A 23,014-nucleotide genomic window follows, 5' to 3' on the forward strand; every position below is an offset into this window, starting at 1 on the left:
ATAGGAACATTCAAGTTAATCTGACTTACAGACTCTGTTTTAAAGATGAACCATTAAGAAAGAGACACATTTTTGAAATCTTTCTAAAATGCAAATCAGAAAGCAAATTAATCACTGGATTATTTTTTCCCCTCAAGTGTGCCCAGTAAAGCAAACAAATCCCAACTTCAACTCAAAGTAATGTGTGTCTTTTCTAGAACACAGCTGAACTAGCTCTTCTTACACTATGAACGCAAGATAAAAATTGCAGCAAAATTAAGCACCCCTTACTTTCCTACAATAAGCTCCAGAACAATGAATGCTGGATGCAAACGCTGTATTTTAACCTAGAAGGTTACTGTTGTGAGAAGACGTAACTCATGTTTTTCAAAGAACACATACAACAAACCCTGCCAGTACGGCACTCTGATAAGACTCCCCACGTCAGAGCGCCTGTGGTCGGCGAGGAGGTGAAGTGCTCTGATCCGCGACTTGCAAGGCAGAGAACATGCTGCTTGCTTGCTCAGGTGGTTTGCTCTCGTAGCAGGCTTGAACAACAGCAAACTTTCTACACACACTTGACAGATACCTAAAATCAGTGGTTTTTTTATTGAGCAGTATGGTAAACATTGGGATTTTTAGGAAGAACAGATTATTTATTCTATAAAACCCTAAACAATTAGTAGAAATGGAGAACAGAAATCCCTGGTATTTTTGGGGCCACTTACCAAGATAGCATCCTTCAAATATTTCTGTGTATTAGAAGCAGAGCAACTTTAATTCAGTCATTAAAAATAAACTTTTTCATAGTGCCTTTCACCTGCTTTTACCCTCTGCTTATATTAAAATCATGACTGCCCAGAAATTATGGCCTACAAAACATATTAAATTAATGAGGCAGTTTTACTGGATGCAACTTCTGCAGAGACAGACCTATTATTCTGTATCACTGCTGTAAAGAAGTCAGGACCACATTGACAGCTCAGCATCCACTATCTGGATCTTTCTTTCAAAAGAAGCCAAGACAATTTAGAGTATAGAATAGAATTCAAAGGAACATCCAAATAACTTAACAGCAACACTTCTGTTGAGTTAAGTTAAACATCTCTGAAATACAAACACATCAAGCTCCTAAACATAGTATTTCAATATTAAAAGCCCTTTTGATATATAGGGCCAGATTTTCAGAGGAGCTCAGCAAGCAACACCTTTAGCTCTCTCTGAAGTCTGCATATGGACTTAGTGCCAAAACGGAACCAAACTCGCCCCCAAAAAATCTGACCTTAACAGGAAGTTTCAGCTTCCTTTGAAAAATCTGGTCCAGTAAGCCACAGCAACAAGTGATCTTTATCTTTATTTAGAAGTTTTGAGAAAGAACTTGCTGTCATTTTAGGGATTACTGAAGAAGGTAGGGCTGCTCATTTGGAAAAATAAAGAAACTAGAAACACAGAAACAGGACGTAACAAGGCTTTTCTTACTCTGCTTTGAAGAAAACAGCTATTCAGTTTTTCCTCTCAAGCAGAAGGGGTTTTCTGGGTTTGGAGACAACACATTGATGCTTGAGCACATGACTTGGAGCAGACAAAATGCTAGTGTAATGAAACAAAACACTCGGTGATGCTGATGCTTTAGTAACAAAAAAATTTGCTAGGATAGCATTTATCACATCTACGTTAGTCTAACGTACATCTGTACAAAGCTTTTTTTTTGTTTTTACATTGCTCTTTTCAATCTCAATAAACTTGGCATTCACCTAAAATACAGGCATTTCGTTTCTTGAAAGCATAAATTATTGCTGGGGTCCTTGCTCAAACACTAGTTAGAAGATTCCAAAGGCTCTCATGGAAAAGTATTGGTCCCATGAATCTCTGCACATTAGGTTTCTCCATCTAGAACGTGGCCACCAGCAAAATCACCAGAATGTTCTAAGCTCTAATGGTAACACCTTCATTATTTCCAGTGACATGCAAGACAATGACAGCAATGAAGTTCTCAGATTTCACTTGAATTTTTCAGGACCAATTCTCTAAATTAATCTAAAGACTTTTTGTGAAAGATATGAACCCAATAAATGCATTGTCAGAATTACTATTCAGAACGTAACTGTAAGTAACATCTCCAGTTAGTTTTATGATAATTGAATGACAGACATCAGGACAGAATTGATTTTTTTCATTCTGGTCCTTTGCTTGAAGCACTAAATATTAATCAATTTCAAATGTAAATAGATAAATATAAAAAAAGAGTATTTGTGTCATCAAAATTGGTGGTGGTAATCGACTCTCAGTATTTCTAGGAGGCAGGACTTCAGTAGCTTCAGTTTTGAACTCAAACTACTGTAAGAATACTATCCCCTGACCGGTAACTATGACTGTTATCTGGACCCTCACCATATAAAAGCATCACAACCAAGCTGCAGTGCAAAGCACATACAGAAACAGGTGGATAAATAAATCATTGCATATGAAGTTTTACAAATGAAACTAAACCAACACATACAAAATACAGAAGAGGGAATACTTGAGTTCATCACTAGGACACCATGAAAATGTTAAGGAAGCTTTGGTAGCTAAAAGTAGCAGCATGCTAATGTGCTAATGTCTGTCTCCAGAAGGAGCACTTACTTAATCTTATATAAAACTTTTATTCAGAGACAAAGATTCCTATTAAAATTCATCACCATTACCTGCTGCAGTCTTGGAGTTGTTTTTTCACTGTCAAAGTGCTACGCCTTTGCCAGAGTTCCATCAAAGCAGGAAATCATCAAATCACCTCAGTGCTTCACTGTTCCAAGCATTACTCTAAAGCAATAGGTTATCATTTAATTTATTGCTATCAGTTTTAAAGGCAAGCACATAATAAACATACTGCACTAGGGAAAGAATCCAGCTTTCATAATGCGATCATATGAATGAAGCCACAGGGAGGTCAGTGCTGTTTTCTCCATTCGTTAAAGAAACAGTGTAATTTCACACAACTATCAATAAATGTATTCTTACTCAGCTAGCAGAAATGGATAAATATGCTGTATACCCAGCAGACAATACCACTGTGGAAAGTGTAGTGTCTTAACCACTGGACTTCAGATACAATTATTACAAGATATCTCTCTTCCAGACTAAACGGAAAGTTAAAAAAATACGCACTCAGGGCAAATTTTTGGGAGTTGTTTGTTTGTTTCCCCCCCTCCAAGGGCAACACCAGGTACCAGGTGCTCTAGAGGGGGAATTATCTCCACCCACACTTGATCAGGTCAGATCCTTCCTATTAAGTCTTACTTCTTCCTTTTTGTACTCAAGGAAGTATGCTGACAGTGCAGTGTCCTCCTTCTAGTCACGCGGTACTTCTGTAACCTCAAAAGTTTAAAAAGAATGCAGAACAGAACTTAATCAGAGTGCCATCTCCTACCAAATACCTCCCACCACACCGTACCTCCCCACAAAAGAACGACCCTCTGATATGTGTGGAGAAACTTCACCTCTATTACTGTCAATTTACACTTTGCAAAATCCCCATTTTAGAGGCCAGAAGACAACTGCAATCCGACATCCTGGGGGAACCCACATCCACCCCTTCTGCAGAGAGTTTGTGGAATATCACAGAGGAGAGAAAGGTTTTCCGAGGAGAATCACAGCATGGGATACTGGGAGCTTTTCAGACTCAATGCCACCTCACCTGTATGGAAGCTCATCTAAGACGTTCAGAATTGTCTCACCCATCCATCCCAGTACCTCACCTTCTGACAAAGAATACTGGGTGGCAACAACAACAAAAGAAAGAAAGTGCAGAGCAACCCCTCTAGTTACTGCTGGACTAAAGGTTCTGTTCTCTGCTTCCCAGAGATGCACATGGTCTTATCCACAAACTCCTGAATGGACAAGATATGTCACAAATACCGTCATTTCACCAGGTTACCAGGTTGCTTTTTGAGACTACCATACTGTTCCCTTAAGGTTTGGTTGTAGGTTTTTTCAGACTAACTTTCTTTTTAAAGATCAAAACCCCCATGATTTATAACCACTGTAAACATACATATCACACACAGGGGGGCACCATAGGTGCCCATTAGTGAGTTAGGGGATACTGAGCAAACCTGTGTTTCCTACGCACAGGTTGGGCAGGGAGGAATAACAGATTCTGTGGAGTGCCCTCGCCCTATACACAAAGATGAGCAAAAGGCAAGAAGAGACTTCTCAGTTAATGCTTTTGGGGGCAGCCACCCCAGCACTGAAGAAAGCACTCCTGGAAGAGATGCATTAACATTTTAGAGCATACTTGGTCTCTTTGAACCAGTAACGAGAAGAGAAATGCTCCCTTTAGTCTCCTAGTATGTAATGTCACAACAAAAACAGAAAATAAATCCTTATTCTTAATTCATATTAGTAATACTCCAAATCCTTGAGAATTTTTTTTTAATTCATATTAGCGATAAGTTAATCATATACTCAACCCTAAAGGCTACATTAAAGCTGTACTGAACCGTGAAGTCTATTTTAGAGAAGTCTACTTTAGAGAGAGAAGAAAAAAAAATATCATAGAGGAAAAAAAAAAGAATTCGACACAGTCTTTAACAGTAATTTGTCAAATAGTTGTTCAAAGTTATTACTATCAGTTTTGCAAGCTGAACAATTAGTATGAGTGAAAGCATAAAGAAGTACATTCACTTTCAGATCTCCTGTCACATGAGGATACAGGCTTGGGGGTTGTTTTCCAGAACAGTGACAGTAATGCTTTCCCCAAGCCTACACAACTGTCAATTTAGAGAAGAAAGTAGGCAGTTCACTACATAATTTCCATGAACAACCTCAATCAGGGAGCTGAAATAAAGCATTAGGAACATGAAGACATTCTGCAGTTTTGAAAAGACAGACTACTATTTTGCATGACTGTGCCAAACCCGGCAATAAGACAAATTTTTATTTAACTTTTCATTTAACAAAGAACAGTTCACAGAATAACATGGAAGATAGAAGTAATTACAGTAGACTCATAGCTTACTGCACAGGTGTCTATGTCTGGGCTAACTCCAGTGCAGTCTCATAAAACTTGCAGTTAAAACAACAACTCAAAAAGATCCAAACTTGCTATAAGTGCAAAGGAGTCTTATTTTGGGAAAATACACAATTTTTCAATTCCTGCTTATTTTCAATTCTTGCAACATGTTAGCGGTCCTTCATAAATTACCCTTACCTTTAAAGGGGATATATGATTGCCCAATACACCTGCTCATTTCTAGCATGAATTTTAACATCTGAAAATACCGTTCCACTTTCACGATGCGAAAGACACAGCAGGGCATATTTTGAGGTTTAATACTGCCAGAAAAAAATTACCCACTAAGAATAAGAGGCGGACAATTTGATTAAAATTGATTTCTTAGTAAAAGGTATGTAAAACAAAACTATTAGAAGAGTATTGTTCTGTCCAAAAAAGTATCCTGCTAGACTAATTCAACTCTCATTTTTCTGAAGCTGAAAGGCATGTATTTTAAAGAAGAAAATATGCAATACGACTTCAAGTCTCCTGTTGAGTCTCCAACCAATGGGACAACTTAATTTCAAAAACTCCTTATAGGCTGAGCTGTTGGGTAGGAATCTTTGCTTTAAGCTTCCTCCCTCTTTTGCTTTAGCCTAACCACTACCCCATTAAACATTTCAGACTATTTTTTCCTAAATAAGCCGAGGCATGCCAAATAACATGTTTGAATTGAATACAGAGTTCACCAAAGAGAGTAAAGCCACAGATGCGAGCAGTGGCACAAAGGGACAGATACCAGATTCATGCCCTGGGTGCCTCTTCCTACCAGATTTTTCTGCAGCTGTTCCCAGCAACCACTTGGAGTTACAGCCCTTTATCCTGGGTGGCGGCAGCAGCTGCCAGCAAGGCTCAGGCGTCCCTTTCGCATATTTAGCTCTGTGGCTAAACAATGCAACTGATGGTTTGGGGTTTTTTTTGCACTCAGTTAAAAGGCTTCCCCAGGACTTACTGTAGCATTGAATTCAAAGTTTGCCACAAATAAACTTTGCCATCTCAATGTAAGAAATTAAAGAGATGAATCTCCAGAACCAAAAATCCAAGTTCTCAACCTCCCTTTCATAAATATCTGTGCACCTACCACCAATTTTTCCTAGCCAGCACTACACACAACCGGAACTGGGCAATTAACACTGCCTTATGGACAGAAAAAGGAACTTATTTATCAGGTATTTAAAACACAACACAGAGGATAAATAGAAGTTACAAAATTCTAATCATCAGCTGACACATGTATTTACACAAGTCCTGCTTTTCCGTTGTTTTATTTCTCTGAACTCCGAGTTAAATTTAATGATAAGAACAAGGGATAAATATGTGCAATAGTAATGGTAACAGTATCTTCACAACTCCCTTATGTGGTAGACACACAGCCTTTGAGAGACACTACAATAATAAAAAAGATGAAGTTACAGTATCTGTTTACAAGGCCCATGAAAAAGCCAGGATTAGAACTGAGACACCTGTGCAAGAGCTGAGCAAGGAGCACAGAAGCACAAACTTCATCAATGCTGCAGTTAACACATCGGGGACTGGGAAAGAAAATTGCCAGAATGTGCAGATGAAAACAAAAAAAAAAACCACCATAACTGGGATTCAGAGAAAGCCATGGATGGATGGTTTAGACCTTTGCCTATATTTGAAATGGATGGATGCATAATAGAACATTTGCCACTACAGCCGTTTAGTGGAGGAAATTAGCAATTTTTACTTAATAGATGCATAGACTGTACCAATACATATAGAAATATTCACATATAAATACACACACACTTCTACATCCAGACAGAATATTTTTCCCCAAAAAAATGCATTCTGCGATTGTTATATTTGCTACATTAAGTCTGCTGACTCATCTTGCCATCACATTGAAAAAAGTTCTAGAAAAGCACAGAACAATGCTGAGTTGTAAAAAACACTGAAAGAAAGAAGAATTGCCAGGAAGTTTCAACAGTTTGTTTTAAAAACCCATAAGCAGATTTTTAAGAAGATGCTTGTTCATCCAAAGAATCGCACACTGCTGGAATATCTCTGTCCTAGTTTTGAGACTGTAAAGTAAAATAATCTGCTTCCATTCTTATTCCTTTTGCATGTGTCACCCAGTCACAGACACCACCGTATACTCCCTTCTGCTGGACACCTATGAGATGCCTGAATCCAGGTGAAGGACCACGTCTTCAGCTGTCAGTAGGTAGAAGTTCTGCTGGAATTCACTCTCCTCTTGTTCAGACAAGACTCAGGATGACAATGGCTTCTCAACAGATGTTTGCAAAGAGATACTGAGCAGTGAATTAGTCTTTCCCAGTTGTTCAATTCCTGTGGGCACTAACTGGCAGAAAGCCTTGCACATTCATTCCAAAGTATAATCAAGATTTTGTCTAAGTAATATTGAACATATATCAAATCAAAAATCATCTGATCCCTAATTTCTAGCAACACATCGGTAAGTCTTCAGGAAAAAAAAATTCCATTGCTTCCTTACTAAAAAAAAAAAATCTTTGGAAGAAAGAACTTGCTCCCCAAAAATTCAGCAAGCTAGAAACTGATGTTGCCAACTAACACTGCTTCCTCAAAGAGACATTTTTGTGTTTTGGCAGTGGAATCCGTACACTTTATAAAGTCCAGTCAATCCCCAGGGCAATGAAGGGAGAACAAATGCAGCTGTAAAAAGGGTAACATAGACAACAAGGTGGGGGGGCAGGGTGAGCTTCTTTACTGGAAAATTTCAAACTTAATAATTTAAAGGGAACACCTAGGTTTACCATACATAAAAGAAAATCCCTTCCCCAGTTAATTTCAGAATGTTTCTCCTGTATACATTGAAATATTTAGACAATATCCACTCAAATAACTGGCTGATGTATTTACTGTCTCACGTAAATTCCCCACAATTTTCATGTTGGGTTTTTTTTTAAGCTAGCGCTAAAGCAAAGACCCTTTGCCCAGATTAACAGCAGTAGCACCGTTGTTATGCCAAATAAATAATTCAACTACGTATCAGGTTTACCTAGTCCCTTTCAATCCTTTTTTTTTTTTTTTAAGCCTTCTTCAGCTACTAGATAACACTGGAAGGTCTCAGAGGTAATCTGTTCCTCTTGAGACAGGGACCTGAGACTATTCAATTAAAAGATGTGCTACTCAAAAATTGTTGTAATTACTGAATTTCAGCATATCTCAATAGCATCTCTCGGGCTCAGAGTATACTGTCACTTAATCCTGCAAAAAAGCCTGGGCTCCTGCCAAAGGAGGTAGCTCTGCCTCATTTTGCCCCTAGCCATTCATTCCTAAGTAACTAATTCAGGTAACAGATCCATTTAAAAATTAACTAAAAAATACTGCAAATTTTCAGCCGGATTATTTCTTGATTAAGTTCACCATGTGGCTACATCAATGCTGCTGCAAGTACAAGAGGATAGCCCTCCAAAAACTAATCTGGGCTTCTTTGGTGGGTCAGTTCTCTGTCAGATCAGCATGCCCTGACTCACTGTAAGAGTTGATAGAAGAAAAGAAGCATCAGGAAGACACAGGCACAGCAAGGAGAGGAGCTGACTTCTTCAGAAGTAGCAGGATCTTGCACATGCTTAATTGTGAAATTACACCTTTGTAACCATCTACAGATTTGGTGCTGTAAGGGACAGAAAAGGAAGAGTGGCTGGATCCATATTTACAGCCTGCACTTTCCTTCCTTTCATCTCATTGGAATGCAACAACATTTATTTTTACACCCAGTTTTTATTTAACTCTCCTAAACTGATTTATGCTTTTTGAACAAAGATAATAACTAAAGGATGACTCCATTACTGTCATTACGCTTAAATATAAGTGTAAGTACATAATAAGACATGGTATTTACTGCTACCTCAGTATTAAGCATCTTAAAACCTTTCCTAAGTCCATCGTTGTAAACTAAAAGCTGCCTATCAAGAACAGCACAGGTCAATTTGCCACTTGTATTAATTTCTGTACTAGTTGTGTATGCTTACTTAGCTGTAAGTTTTTTCAGCACATGCGTACAGAAATAATATAAAAAGTTAATAAGGTGATGCAGGCTCTTACTTTCCACTATTTTATTATAACAGATCATGTGTTCTATTAGCTTCTTAAGTATTACTAAAATGCTATTTCTAATTCAATGAAGGACTATGCACAGGCTCATGCACATTTAAAGAGAATGCTATGAGTGAGTATGTTTGAATCTAAATTTGGAAGATTTTGTATAAATAAATAAAAAAGGCTCACAGTTTTCTTGGAATTATCTAGCATTTATTATTGCCTGCCTAAAATTCATTCTCTCATACCACATGTATTTATAAGCTTGATTAATCCTTCAACAGTAGGAGATGAAAAAAAAAGTTTCTGAATTTTTTTTTTTTATGTTTACAAGTTTGCCGTAATTCTGCGTACTCACTCAACGCCACTGCAATCCAGCCAGATCAGTCATAAAATTCCAGGACCCAATCTTCCAGAACACTACACATGAGTGAAGCTCCTGTGAAATCAAAGGAATTCCATCGAGGGGCTGCCCCTCCTCAGAGACTTTTTGGTTTTAGAAACAGAGAAAAAAATCCCCCCAACACAAAGACAGAAGTGACCCTGCAAGCATTAAAGTTAACAACTCTGAAAATCTTCCTTCCATTTCATCTAAACTCACATCCAAGAAAACTGACAAAAAAAATTACTCCATGGAGAACAAATCCTCTTGGAACAAGGTCTACTGGGAAACAGCCCACTGGTTCTGCTGCTCCCCTTATGCCACTCCATTTTACAATGCAAACTTAAAGACGAAAAAACTCAAAACAAAACAAAAAAACACATTACAGATGATGGGAGACAATCTGCCTTTCTACTCCTACAGAGCCCAAAGTGAAGTTCCCTTGAGAAAGATATTGAAAGACATAAAAATTCCAAAATGCTTGGTAAGTAACTATTTATTTTGCAAATTGCAATACAAATTGAAGCTCAAATCAGTTTTGCATAATTCCCAAATTCTTCTTTGACTATCAAATACAGGCAGTTGTACTTGGAGGTCATGCCAGCTATACAGGGGCTTCCTTAATGCAATTTAAACCCAAGAAACAGCAAGAAGCAACAAGAAAAAGCTGACAAATTAATACGGCAATTCTTAGCCTATGACTGGAATTTGCCAGCCATCTATTTCCACAAAATTACTCTTTGGTTTGAACAGTTCTAAGGCATGTATATACTACATAGTAAAGACTTAAAAAAGAGAAAACCCAAACCTGTTCATCACAGGCATAAGCACCACCAATAAGAGCAGCACCATGCCTGATGACCTGGTTTCACTCACAGTTGTCTTTGGACTTTCTTTCAGGCTATGTCCTTTAAAGAAATGGTGAAGACCTATAAACAGTTTCTTCTTAAAGGCCTTTCAAAGACCTACTTCTTTACAGCACATTAAAGGAAGATGCAAATTCCATGTTCTACTTTTTTGTTTACATTTTTATCTAATTAAACACAAAACAGAAGTGTTCTTTCAGACTGTCCTTGGTCCTCCCCGCCAAGAATATAATCTTACTCTGCTCATTCTACCTCGTATTACACCTCACTATGTCACGTCTGAGATTTACTCGGCCCTGTCTTCCCAGAGCAGAGATCACAGCTTAGGCTTGATTTGGGAGATACCAGTTGTTGCCAAAACACATACACAGTTTGTATATATTTGAATTCTTTAAACAGATGGGAAAAAAAAAAAAGATATTTCAATCCCAACCACCTTTTCAATGTGAATGCTTATACAACACAAAAAAGTCAGCAGCACTCAATTAAAAAAATTTGTTTTCATTTTTATATTTAACCAAAGTCCCAGGCGCTTCTAGAAGGCTCCAGCTATAACACCAGAGACAGGGAAGTTGTCTTTATTTACTCAGCCAAGGTAAAAAGTAAGGCTTTAGAGCAGTTAGTTAGTAGACATATCCAAATGTAACTGATGTACAGGAAGAGCAATCAGAAAGTGTCTCTTTTGTAATTAGAAGTTTTAAGCAGTGACAAACATTAATACACATTCTTAACTGCAGCAGTAATCTCTTCCACAACAGACAAATGAACTAAAAAAAAAATTAGAATGCTTATTTGGTGGCTCATTGGATTGTTGTGCTCTATGACAAAATATGTTGTATTGACTATTTATTTCACTTTTTCAAGTAAGCACTTTTAAAATAGGCTGTGAATATAGTCTACATTATATGCCAAGACATTCTATCTCATTAAACATAATTTAGGATCTCAAGGTACAGGTTTAATAATTTTTTTTCTCTATGTATACTTCTGGACATGGGCATTTTAGCTAATAACTTTTAATGCACTTTTCTGAGATCAGTGGAACACTTCAAAACTCATTATGCGGTCTAACTTACAGATAATAGGTTTTGATGAATACAAAACAAATACTGATTTTTTTAAAGTTTATGTTACAAGGCTGTAACTATAGAACTCTGCATTTTGCGCCGTCTCAGCCAAAAGCACTTTAAGGAACTTAATCATGTTTAGATATTTGTTTTGAATTTTAAAAAATGATCAAGTATCTATTTGGATCTCATTAAATATCAATTTTCAGAAGTCAAAGCAGTTAAAAATCAGTAAAAATGTGACATGCCCATAATGTATTAATAGCATCAGCTGTTTAGGTATTCAGTGATGACTTACTGTGTCAAAGAAATTAGCAGAGACCAAAGTTGGGGAACAATAAGGCACTCCTATTCTGTTCTGCCATGTGAGAGAACAGTTAGGCAGCTGTTTAATGTTATGTCTTCATCCAGGGAAAAACAAAAACCCAAACACCTAAAGATATGTACCTCAATATAAAATCCTATTTGAGACAAGACAGTGGAACTTCTGTTTCAGCATGGTCTGTACATACCACCATACATGCCCTATCTGGCATTTAGTGGACTATCTACAGCAAGCTAAAAACTAGATGCACCTTGTCTTCACTGGCGTTTTATATCAAGTTAACTTTCTCATTATAAATATGATCCTTCCCTCTGCTTACCTTTTTTGTAAAGATGCAATTAAAGAATGACATGAAGTAACTTTCTTTTCATGTGAACAAAAACTTACTGTAATACAGAAAGTGGCATTATCTTGAAACCTACCCTCCTGCTGCTTTGCAGAGCTTCTACTTCATGTTCTGAGTCTAGCCTGGATTTAGAGAAACCTAGATATTGAGTAACAACTGTCAGATATTCAAAGGGCAGGGAGTCATAAGTTTGAAAGGAAAAGAAAGCAGAGACTTTGTTCTTGTTTCTTTTGGCTATTAGGACTGTAAACTATCCCAGCACATTCAGTCAAAAGAGAAGTATTCCTTTTATTAATTTTCTTTCAGGTTTGTTAGTTTGGTTTTTTCCCTGTTTCCTCTGCAAAATCTCTGCACAGGTGTAACTGTGCAGCTCCAAAGGTACCAGAATGAAATTAAACCTGCAGCTGACCAATGTCATTTTGGTTTCATTCTGATGATCTGAAGCAACATGGAGCTCAGGAACAGCAGCACAGGTTCAACTCCCTCTGTGCAACTGCTTCTCAGCAGGAAGTGTCAAAAACAGAAGTGAAGCTCACAGCATAGGAAAATCTCTATTAAGTTGTCTCTATTGTCCAGCAGGGTAGCTAGGGATTTGGAAATCCCCAGAGAGAACCACAATATCCTGTACAAATAATTAAAGTAATGGCTACAAATAACAAAAAACTGCTGTCAGGGAAAAACATTGTGAAATTTTCATTAAAATATTCAGTATTCATATATTTAAATTGCAAGTATCCTAATTCTCCTTTATAGCACCTTGCCAGGGTACAAAAAAAAAAAAGGGGTCATGCAAATGAGAATCAGGCCTCATGCTATAAGCCCTACACCTCATGCTATAAGCATTTTCTTACTCCAGTAAATGAGTTCCCATCATCAAACAAGGATGAAGACAGAGGACAAGACAGGAATGGAAAGCAGGACATCCTGAATCATCCAGTCCCTTCTCCGTCTTTCATTTCCTCCTCTTCCCCTTCCTTTCCGCCAGGAAGTCAAAGTATCATATGTACTCATTCCTAGAAGTATTAAGCTTCAATATTTTAAAACTAGCCAGAGATTCTGGGGGTCAAATACCCACCAGAATATGTTACAGAACCTTCCACCTCTGACAGCTGGAAAGTATCCGAATTCCAACGTATGACTACTGATGGCCAATCTATATCCGTTTGATTTTGTGCCAACATTGCCTTTGGGCCTAAATAACTTCCTTCCTTCTGGATGTTTAAATCCTTCATGCATTTACAGACAGCAATCATACCATCTCGCTCGGAATCTTCACTTTACTTAGCTAAGTAATTTGAGCTCTTTTCATTCTTTCTCCTGAGAGGTTCTCTTCTCTGAAAAAGAACAGGGAAGCATCCAAGATCATTTGCGAAGTGACAGGTTTGTATATGGCGGAAGCAAATGAGTAACTGGAGACTCACATAGCCAAAATTCCATTATACCAAGAAGAGAGCTTTAGAAAGTGTTAATGTGGTAGTCCACAGATGCATAGCATACTTGAAACGCTTGACAATGTATACAGGCTGACAAACACCTCTACTGTTGATTTCAAGCAGTAACCAAAGGGGGGGGGGGGGGAAGCACAGAGCAGGAGAGGGAAAAAAAAGAAACAATCCTACAGATGAAGGAAAAAAAAACAAAACAGTTTTCAACTTAATTCCAAAAACATTTCCAAATTCTGATGCAACTATTCTTTGCTATTTGAAATCTTTCACAATAAGGATTTAATATTAGCAGGATGACGGGATATTTCCACGATTAATTAATTCTGGCTGTTTATAGGACAACAGGTTGCTGGATTTACTTTCACTAAGCTACTTCTTTTCAAAATACTTGACACATCTCTAGGCCTGGCAAAAGCTGGGTATAAGGTCTTACATATAACAAAGAGCAGAAGTCTAAGAGACACACATACCAAACAAATCAACATAAAAAACAGAAAATGAAGCAAGATAGTTCATTAGTGTAAACAAGCCTCAATACCCCCATAAGTCTCCAAAGGTTTCCAACAAGTAAATGAGTATCAGATATGTAAAAGCAATTTAAAATTAATGACATTTCTTGAGTGAAGAAATACAATATTTAATGTATTGTATGTTTGGTGATTAACTTCAGGTACTAAAATGAGCAAGTGATAGGTATATGAGATTTATTGTATAAAACAAGACTAATATGCAATAGGGATCCCTGAAGACTGAGTCAACATATCCCCAACTACCCTGAAGAAAATCAACTGGAAACTGCTATACAGGCAAATATAAAAATAATATTTTCCCCCTATCGATCCAGAACAAAAAGTGCATAATATTCAGATCATAAGGCTTAGATACAATCAGTAACTCCTGCCAAATAATAGTTTTTAAACAGCTCCATCTCTCATTTAATCATCAAAAGAGTTTGCTAGAAATGTCACGGCTGGAGCTGCTAGATGCTAATTTTTTTTTTTTTTTAGATGTTTGGGCGGTTAAGTGAGATCTGAGCCTGTCTGAAGATGTGGCAACAACGATACAGGCGGAACACTTTAAAGCCCGAGAGTTGTACATCTCACTACAATTATGTCTCACATACCCTCTATCAGGGATGGTACATAAGCATATCAGAGCTCAGTTTACACGTCCAAGAGACGACTGAACTGACCATACAGCGGCAGGAACCTGTTCTTTGTGCAGATGCACAAAGATGCATCCTTGTTTCAAGGCTCAGTTAAGAGCTAGTCCATCACCTTAATCTAAAAATTAAGTGGTGAACACAGACCTCTTAACCTCAAAGAAACTCCTTTTATAATACTTCATTACTCTAGGGTGCTGGCACTGTACCTGCGTAACTGAAGCCATACTCACCCAGATCCATAAGCTCAACAGAGGCTTTATAGACAACATGTAACAATTCAGTGTTCAGTCTTTTTTTTTCTCCCAAGTGTACCCATGATTAGCTTAGACCTACCTTCCACGCATTTATACAGTGTAATGTTTGCATTACACAGAGGAAAGCTCAGAAGCATTTTCTCCAAACACACTCACTGACATACCTAGCATTACATGCTAACTACTGAAAAACAGATTTACTGAAATTAGCGTTAGTTTGGTCTAAAGCAAAGGAGGAGGAAAAACAAAACCCCCTTTCTACAAATGTGGGATTTTCAATATAAATTTTTCCTACACACACGTTTATGAAATATGCTATTGGAAATGTATAATTTGGCACTTACTAGATAATTATATAATCTAAGAATTCAGCAATACCATTATAGACTACGAGAACAGAGTTTTACAAGTTTTCCTCTATTTTTCCCCAGCTTATTTACCTTTCATATCTGACAGAAGTTTATGTATTGCCGAAGACACCATCCACTTACTCCGTTGAGAAGACTCTTAGCAGCTACCACGAAAGGGGACATACACCCCCAGGAATCAATAATTTTGATTCTTCTGGAAACCAGGCCGTGCCGATTTAAAGCAAGACGGCTTAAGGAGCAATTAACCCAGCAGCGCTGGTGCCACTTCACCGCCTCGGATACGCGCTTTTCCCGGCGCGCAGCGGCGAGGACCGGTCCGCAGAAGACCACCCCACCGCTCCGGGCGGCGGGAAGGCTGCAGCAGGGGCGGCCGCGCCCGTCACCTCAGGGACGCGGGACGGCGGCCGCCGCAGAGCGCGGGCAGCCCCGCCGGAGCCCCGGCCACCCCCAACCGGCTTCACTCACTCTGCAGAGCTGGTCCCGTTGACGGCGGAGCCATCCGGAGCGGGGTTGAGCTGAATCGGCCCGGGCTTCTTCTTCGGCATTTTCGCCCCCAGACGGCGCAGAGGGTAAGGGACAGAGAAGCCTCAGCCCCACTTCGGCCAGGTTCGAGGGACTTCCTGCGGCGGAGCAAAGCTGGGAGCTCCCCTCGCCGCCGGTGCCCCCACGGGCTGCGGGCTGCCTCCTCAGCGAGCAGGTGCGTGTGCCGCCACCGGACCCCGGCCGCGCCGCCCCTCCCGCCCAGCGCCGGCCTCCCCCGGCGGAGCAGCGCCGAGCTCTCTCCCGTCAGCTCCCGACGGGGAAAACTGCCCGGGCTCAAAATGTGCCCTTCTTTGGGAGTGCGCCTGCGCGCACCGCCCCAGCCCGCTCACTGCGCAAGCGCCGTGGGCGGGCGCATGCGCACTGGGTGGAGTGAAGCCCTCCTGAAGCCCTGCCCGCACTGTGCTTTGCCCGCAGCTGCGGGGCTCGCACGTCGCGGGGCGGAGGCGGCGCGGGGGAGTCGCTCCCCTGCGGGTACCGGCACCGCTGGGCCCCGCCACCGCCCGCCTCTCTCCGGTTCACAGGCTTTATGACTTTATCTTAAAGTTTTTTGGTTGGGTTTTGGGCTTTTTTTGAGAATCCTCTTAGCGATTAATTAAAACAGCTGCTTCCAACAAGCGACGTCGTTTTCTCCGCAGAGGAAACCCCGTTGTTAAAACGATGTTTTATGGAGCAGTTTATTTATCTCCCTCGCATGCAATCATTAACGTACCCCGATGTGGAAACTACTGTATTTATAATTAAAACATAAGCCTCAGCTGGGGTACTAACGACTGCTAAATTTTTCCCAAAGTAAATGCCTGAACTCAAAATGGAAACTGAGGATTACAGTTACAAAACTGTGAATTATAAACAGTAAAATGAGCATGAAAATGAAATGCCCAAGCTGCTTTTGTTAAAACACGGCTGTAGCTACTAGGAATGGCCAGATTTGGGCACATACATTTCACACGTTAATGTGATGATGGGTTTATGCGTGCACATTTCTGTGAAGATCCGACTTGCATCACTATGATTTTGGGGCTCTCTAGGTTTTTGTAATTACATTATTTTAGTGAACCTAAATATAACCAAGAAAATTTTATTTTCCAGGAGCCCTCTGTCATGTTTTGGCATACAAAAGCAAGAATGTATGGCTAAGAAAGTATGACTCATAAAATAAATTTAAAGATCAATGTTGTATCAGGGGATTTTACTTTATGAACCCACTGCTGCTTTAACAGTTTTAAGGTTAGACATAGAAGTCCTGAACTATTACAGAGCAGGCCTGTGACCCCCCGCCATGGAAAGAACAGTGCCTCTTTTATATGGGTAATTCTGGGGAGAAAAACACTAACGTAACCAGGAGGTTAAAATTTCAGAGAACAAAAGCCACCTTACTGCTGAAAAAAGCTTCCACACCAGGATTTAAACTGATCACTGCCTTGCTTTAACATTGACTTGCTTCCACGCATCTGTAAGATTTTTTAGAAAATAAGTCTGCCGCAGAATATCAGAGGACGAATGAACCACACCATTAAGAGCGGTGGGTGCAGCGGGACCCCACCGGAGAAGCGGTGGCAGACAGGTGGGATGACGGTGTCCTGCGACAGCTGCGTGTGTCCTGTACGGCTGGAACAGCGCCGGTCAGCCGGCCTGAAACGCTCACAGCCTGTTACGAACCGGGGCTGGCTCTCGGGCCAGCGTCACCCCCGGTAAGTACAATTGAATGTCCTCGCTCCAGTCCAACGGTGACTCTTCTGGGCTAGGCAACATTGCTTTAACAGTAATATATATCCTTTTTCTTCCGTCAGTAGCAGTTGTTCCTCCATACCAGTTCTCTTTCCAAGAGGGAGAATGTAAATTTAAAGATTCCTGTTATTTAGTTGTAGATCTTACGGGGAAAAATGGAATATTAGAGTACTACTAATGGCCGTATTTGGATCAACAAAGCCAATCTGGATATTACACATGTGCTTAAAACTATGACATTCCTATGCTAATTATATGATAAGATTCAGGAGATAAAAGGAGTTACATGTATTTGACTTTTCTGAACAGAGTGACAATACAACCCTGCCTCTACTGCTGAGATATGTAAAGAAGTTCGGTAAAGTTTGTGCTGCTTTGGAAGATTAATTTCTCATTGTCTGAATCCAGCAGAAGTAAGATGAAAACTCTTTTAAGGCCTGTACCCTGAGAAGTTATCCATTAAGCAGATTTCTTCTGCTTTCTGACACAGATGAAAATTTCTTACCGCTGCTACTGTAAGTTTTTGTACTGTACAATGCTCTAATCTGTCAACAAATGTGACACATCCAGAAGAAAAGACTCTACAGTTACTCATAAATTTGCTTAAGTGGTAAATGAAATCTCTCACAGACACATGTGAGCCAAGAACTGAAGTAGTAGCGAATGACTTGGCGCTAAGGTGGTGCTAATGCTTGGTACTGGGTAGAAGAGTGAAAAATCAGTTCCTTTGGCAGTTCCAGCACTGACCGCTGTAACTGGTATTGTATTTCTGTGCTTTATGTCTTTTGCCCGAGAGCAGAAAAAGATCGATGCCTAGAAATGCCTTTCTTCCTTGCTATGCAGCTGCTCCAGCGGTAGCTTCAGAGTGAGGAGTGGGAACTGTTCACAAGCCCCTGCTGCATTCAGTGCCTGTGACAAACACCACGCGTGTGGTTTCGGTGCAAAGGCAGTGACCTCCATCTTCTGAAGCTGTTCTCAGTCACACGCTCTTTATCGGTCATTCCATAAAACACATTTTTTGCTGAGATTCCCTAATTTTTGAAGCTATATTGTCTTTTTCATATACAATGCAGACATATGAATACATCACTTAAATTAATAACTTCTTTACAACTGTGGACAGGTTTTATACTCCAATGAGTTGATTCAGCCACAAATTAAAAATGGAATTTATATAGTTATTTGAGAATTTTTAATTATATGTTATTTTCCTTTCTTTTTTTGCCACAGGATTAAGGTGCTATAGTAAAATTGAATGACTAGCATTCACAGTAACTCATGAAGTATCCAGTCTTTCTATGCTAAAACCAGATTTTTTTTCTGAAGACGACATTGGCTTGCAACTGAGGTTGTTCTTCTCTTTACACAACTTGTGTAGGGAAACGCAAGGACTCCTTTGTCTGAAACACTGAACTCCTTTGCAGAGAAAACGTAAATATTAGACAAGTATTGAAGGCACAATTACTATATATGCCCCATATAATTGCAGTTGCACTATGCTGTAATTGCCCACATGAGTTATGCAACTAGTTATTCTACTATGTTGCAAAGTATGGCCTCTTTTTCTCTGAAAAGATTATTGCAAGGAAGTTCTTTATTTTCTTTTAAATATTTGGACTGAACAAAGAAGAATTTTAGTTGTGCATTGTGAATTTTCATATAGAGTTTGAATTATTTTTCTCCTTGTTACATTGTTTTTCTCCATCAGAAAAAAAGCCTACACAAACAGATGAATGACTGGGCATACCCACTGAAAACAGAGGTTTTGGTATGCAAAGTTTTTGAAACACAGCAATAAAGAAGCATGGATCGCATTGACTCAGCTGATGGTAACAGTGCAGAGTAAATTCCACAACAAAATTTACATTGTAAACACTTTGTATAAAGAACCACTCTGAATTTCATGGTTTCATTTTCTGTGGTTTGCAAACGTAGAGTAATATTTTTAATCAAAGTAGTCATTAATGCTTTTATAGAAACTGAAATTATGAACAAACTTCCCTATGTATTATGCAAAAATGCTATAGCGTTCCTAATACCTTACCCATTTCTAAAGTAGAAAAGATTAAATTACTATTTTCACAGCTTTGCCGTTCAAAGACATGCTCCCTCCCTCCAATTCCAGCTATTAAGAGATAGCTCCCTCCTCTGGAGCACTTTATACTTGCACTGCAAACATGTGAAATCTGCGAAAAATTACTGAATTCACTCATCTGTTTTAAAATCCCTTTGACCTATACCACGAAAACAAAGGTATTTTGAATTGACTGAATACAGAAAGAAAGTCACGGGCATATGGATTGATGCCACCGCAGGAATCATTTCTGTGTAACTGCTGCTGCCACCGCCGAGTTCCTCAGGCGTTGTCGTACCCCTGGAACCGCAGAGAGACCCGAGAGCTGGGTGGCCTCTGGGCTTCGCTCAAAGTATCGTAAGACACCTGATTTGGGTTTTTTGTTGTTGTTGATTTTTTATAATGGTCATCACACTGATCTAGATAGGCATACTGAATGACCAGTTTTCTTTTATATGATTATATAGCACATATAAAATGTTTCAAGATTGTTGTAGGTTGGTTTGAACTTCTGTAAAACAAATGGATTTAACTTCAGTGTATTTGCAACTGAAAATTAAGCATATTGCCCCAGCCAAAACAAAACGTGTGTTTTGGGAATTTGACATTCTTGGTGGAAAGAACTGCGTTTTGCTTTATGAACAGGTGTTTCTGAAGGTGAATCATGAAGGAAAAGATAAAGAAAAAATACAAGGTAGTGTAATCTCTATGAAAGACTTCTGAGCAGTGTGATTTTCTTACTTATTGATTCCACCACTGCTGGGAAAAATAGAACTGAAATATGTCCCTGTAAATAGAAATGGATCGAAGAAGCTTGTCTTCATTACCACTTTTTTCCCTCATGAAAACCCAAATTTTATCTAGTTTAATGCATGAAAAGGAAAATATGATTACTAGATACATTAATTGCATCACTAAATTAGCCTAACTTTTTAAACTTGATTGCCACATAAAGCTGCATATTTTCCTGCCAAAATGTTATTTGTAACATTTAATATTTCTTAATCTATTTAGTGTTTAACAGAGCAATGTAAGGAAATAATTACTACCATAAGCAATGGAATTTAAAAAGCCTGATTCAAATTTGACTGCAATTGGCCAATAGGATCAAAAATTATTAGAAGGCGGCTGACAAAAAAACTGACTTTCAAACAGCCACAGATCACAGGTTTTCTTGCACATCTTGTTTTCCACAAGAAGCAGGCATTAAAAGGAACACTGTGGATCAGATCACAATCTTAATTGTTTAGTAATATACTAAAATCTTAGAAATTAATGTTTAAGATGACTGTAAAATATAAAATTTAGATTAGATTAGATTAGCAAAGTATAAATCACAACTAGTTGAAGTTTACTAAATCCCTACGATTTAGCTACAATGGTACCAGTTTTGTCTAGGGTTTATTGCATGACCAGCTTTGCCAACATAATACTTAGATGGTTTTTGCAGAACAAGTATTACTCCCATAGGAGTAAAACCCTTCAAATGTAGAAGTAGCCGATTATCCATTTTATAGATTTTCTTTGCCATATATTACGTGTAAAACATGAAATGAGACTGAAATATAGAATAAGGTGCTAATTTTCTGCAGTTTTTCTATGTGTCTAGTGCCTATGAAATGGCACTATTCAATACAGAAACAAACAAGTAGTATCTCCATTTCACCTGAACTAGAAACCAGAATGTTTTCTAGAATAGATGCAAGCTATAGGGTTTTTTTTTGCCTGAGTTATTATTTTACCAGCATGTGGCTGGTTATTCATTTCCTGAGGAAAAAACCAATAATCAATGCCTGCCAGCATATGCTTTTCATTTAATTAGGAACATAGGACTGGAAAGAACCACCTAGATCATCAAGTCCAGTCTCTAATTAAACACTCTTCAGAAATATTGATTAATCAAAGTTGCATAAATATGGTAGGTTTTATAACACTGTACTGCAGAGATTGTAAGTGATCTGCTTTACTCTTTATATAGTGTTTTTTATACCTTTCCAGAACTTTTTTTCCTATCTGTTATCTACCTGTTCTGGCAAAGACAAAACACCACAGGACAGAGCTCTGCTTATGCAGACCGGTTGACTTGGGTATATGGAGACCAGCCAGCCACGTAAATGGATACTACCTTCTCCCTGCCTTTGCTCACGGAGAACCCTGCTATGTTATTTCTTTTCTACTTACCAGTTGATTTTGCAGAAAATATACAGGGACTTAAGGGAATTTTGAAAGCTTGAGCTCTCTAGTAAGTTCGGTTGACATTAGCTAAGTATTTAAAATGCAATTACTTCGCAGACAAAAAAAAAGCATTACATTAAATATGAAGGAAAACAGTTAAGTGAAAAGATGTATTACACTAATAGTTATGAAACAAATATTCAGGCTACGCCCAAAACCTAATTCGTTTGTAAAGATTTTTTAATATAAAGAGTGACTATTATTTTCAATGCAAAATGCTCATCATACAGACATTTGATTTTCAGTAATTTTATATGACACAAATTTTTACAGTGTTTTGAGCTGGAAATTAGCAGCATTTGATCTATAATTATTAGTATGGCTTTGTGTTTATTTTCATACTTCATGTGCCTCAATTGAACAAATTGGCCATATCTAAAAAGTTAATATAAAAGGATTCAATGCTAACAAATGCATCAATGCGTTCTCCCTGTATTTAATGTATTCTTGACTAGAAAAGATGCTGCTGCATTTGGGAATACATATTTTAAACATTAACGGTTAAAATAATTTCGACTAAAGGATAATACATTTATGTTTTTTAACTGGAAAGTAACTGCAATTGATTTTGTCATATTAGAAGGAATACATTAAATTACCAGAAACATTACATGTCACATAGAGAAATAAGGGAAAACCAATTCGTTTAATGTGTTAATATTTGACATTAATTTCTCTCATTTTGCTTAAATGAAGAGCCTATAATTTAAGTCAGATACACTTCTATGGACTGACCTGTAAAAATAGGAAAACAGAATTTTTCAGATGCAACAGCACTGGAGACCGTAGCGTGGAGCTTCTCCCCTATTGTTTCTGCAGCCTGCTGTCCAAGTCCTTAAATGGCATTTTATGCGCACAGCTGCCAAATCTCAGAGGGCTTGGTGTATTTATTACAGCCTGGACAACTGCAAACTGTTTAGTTTTGAAGTACCAGAAGGCTCCAGCTGGCATCTGTACGGAGAAAAGCTTGAGATCGCTACCTGTCCTGGAAGTCCTTTCCTCAGAGGTAGGAAAGTGAGAAAAAGCTCAACATAGACTATTTTAAATCCCATTTCTGGGGTTAATTCATCGTGGGGCCTAGCAACCTTAGATGTTTCGAATAAAACTCTCAAGCCCAGCAACTTTTGCCAGATGAGGTGATGCTAAACA

The 23,014-nt window shown here is 38.7% G+C and overlaps 1 protein-coding gene across 3 annotated transcripts in view; it reads right to left on the reverse strand.

Moving 5' to 3' along the window:
* MAP2K1 (mitogen-activated protein kinase kinase 1) overlaps nucleotides 1-16,119 on the reverse strand; it is a 41,146-nt gene extending 25,027 nt beyond the window's left edge. Inside the window, exon 1 of one of the 3 annotated variants that reach the window (XM_075159729.1) lies at nucleotides 15,751-16,119. In XM_075159729.1, the coding sequence (XP_075015830.1) occupies nucleotides 15,751-15,830 (80 nt within the window). In that variant the 5' untranslated portion in view covers nucleotides 15,831-16,119. Of the gene's footprint in view, nucleotides 1-15,354 lie in introns of all 3 variants that reach the window. The other 2 variants (XM_075159732.1, XM_075159728.1) reach the window with 2 other exon arrangements.
* Between the last annotated feature and the right edge of the window lie 6,895 nt (nucleotides 16,120-23,014).

The sequence above is a fragment of the Calonectris borealis genome, chromosome 11 (genome assembly GCF_964195595.1).
Source record: "Calonectris borealis chromosome 11, bCalBor7.hap1.2, whole genome shotgun sequence".
NCBI classification, from domain to species: Eukaryota; Metazoa; Chordata; class Aves; order Procellariiformes; family Procellariidae; genus Calonectris; species Calonectris borealis.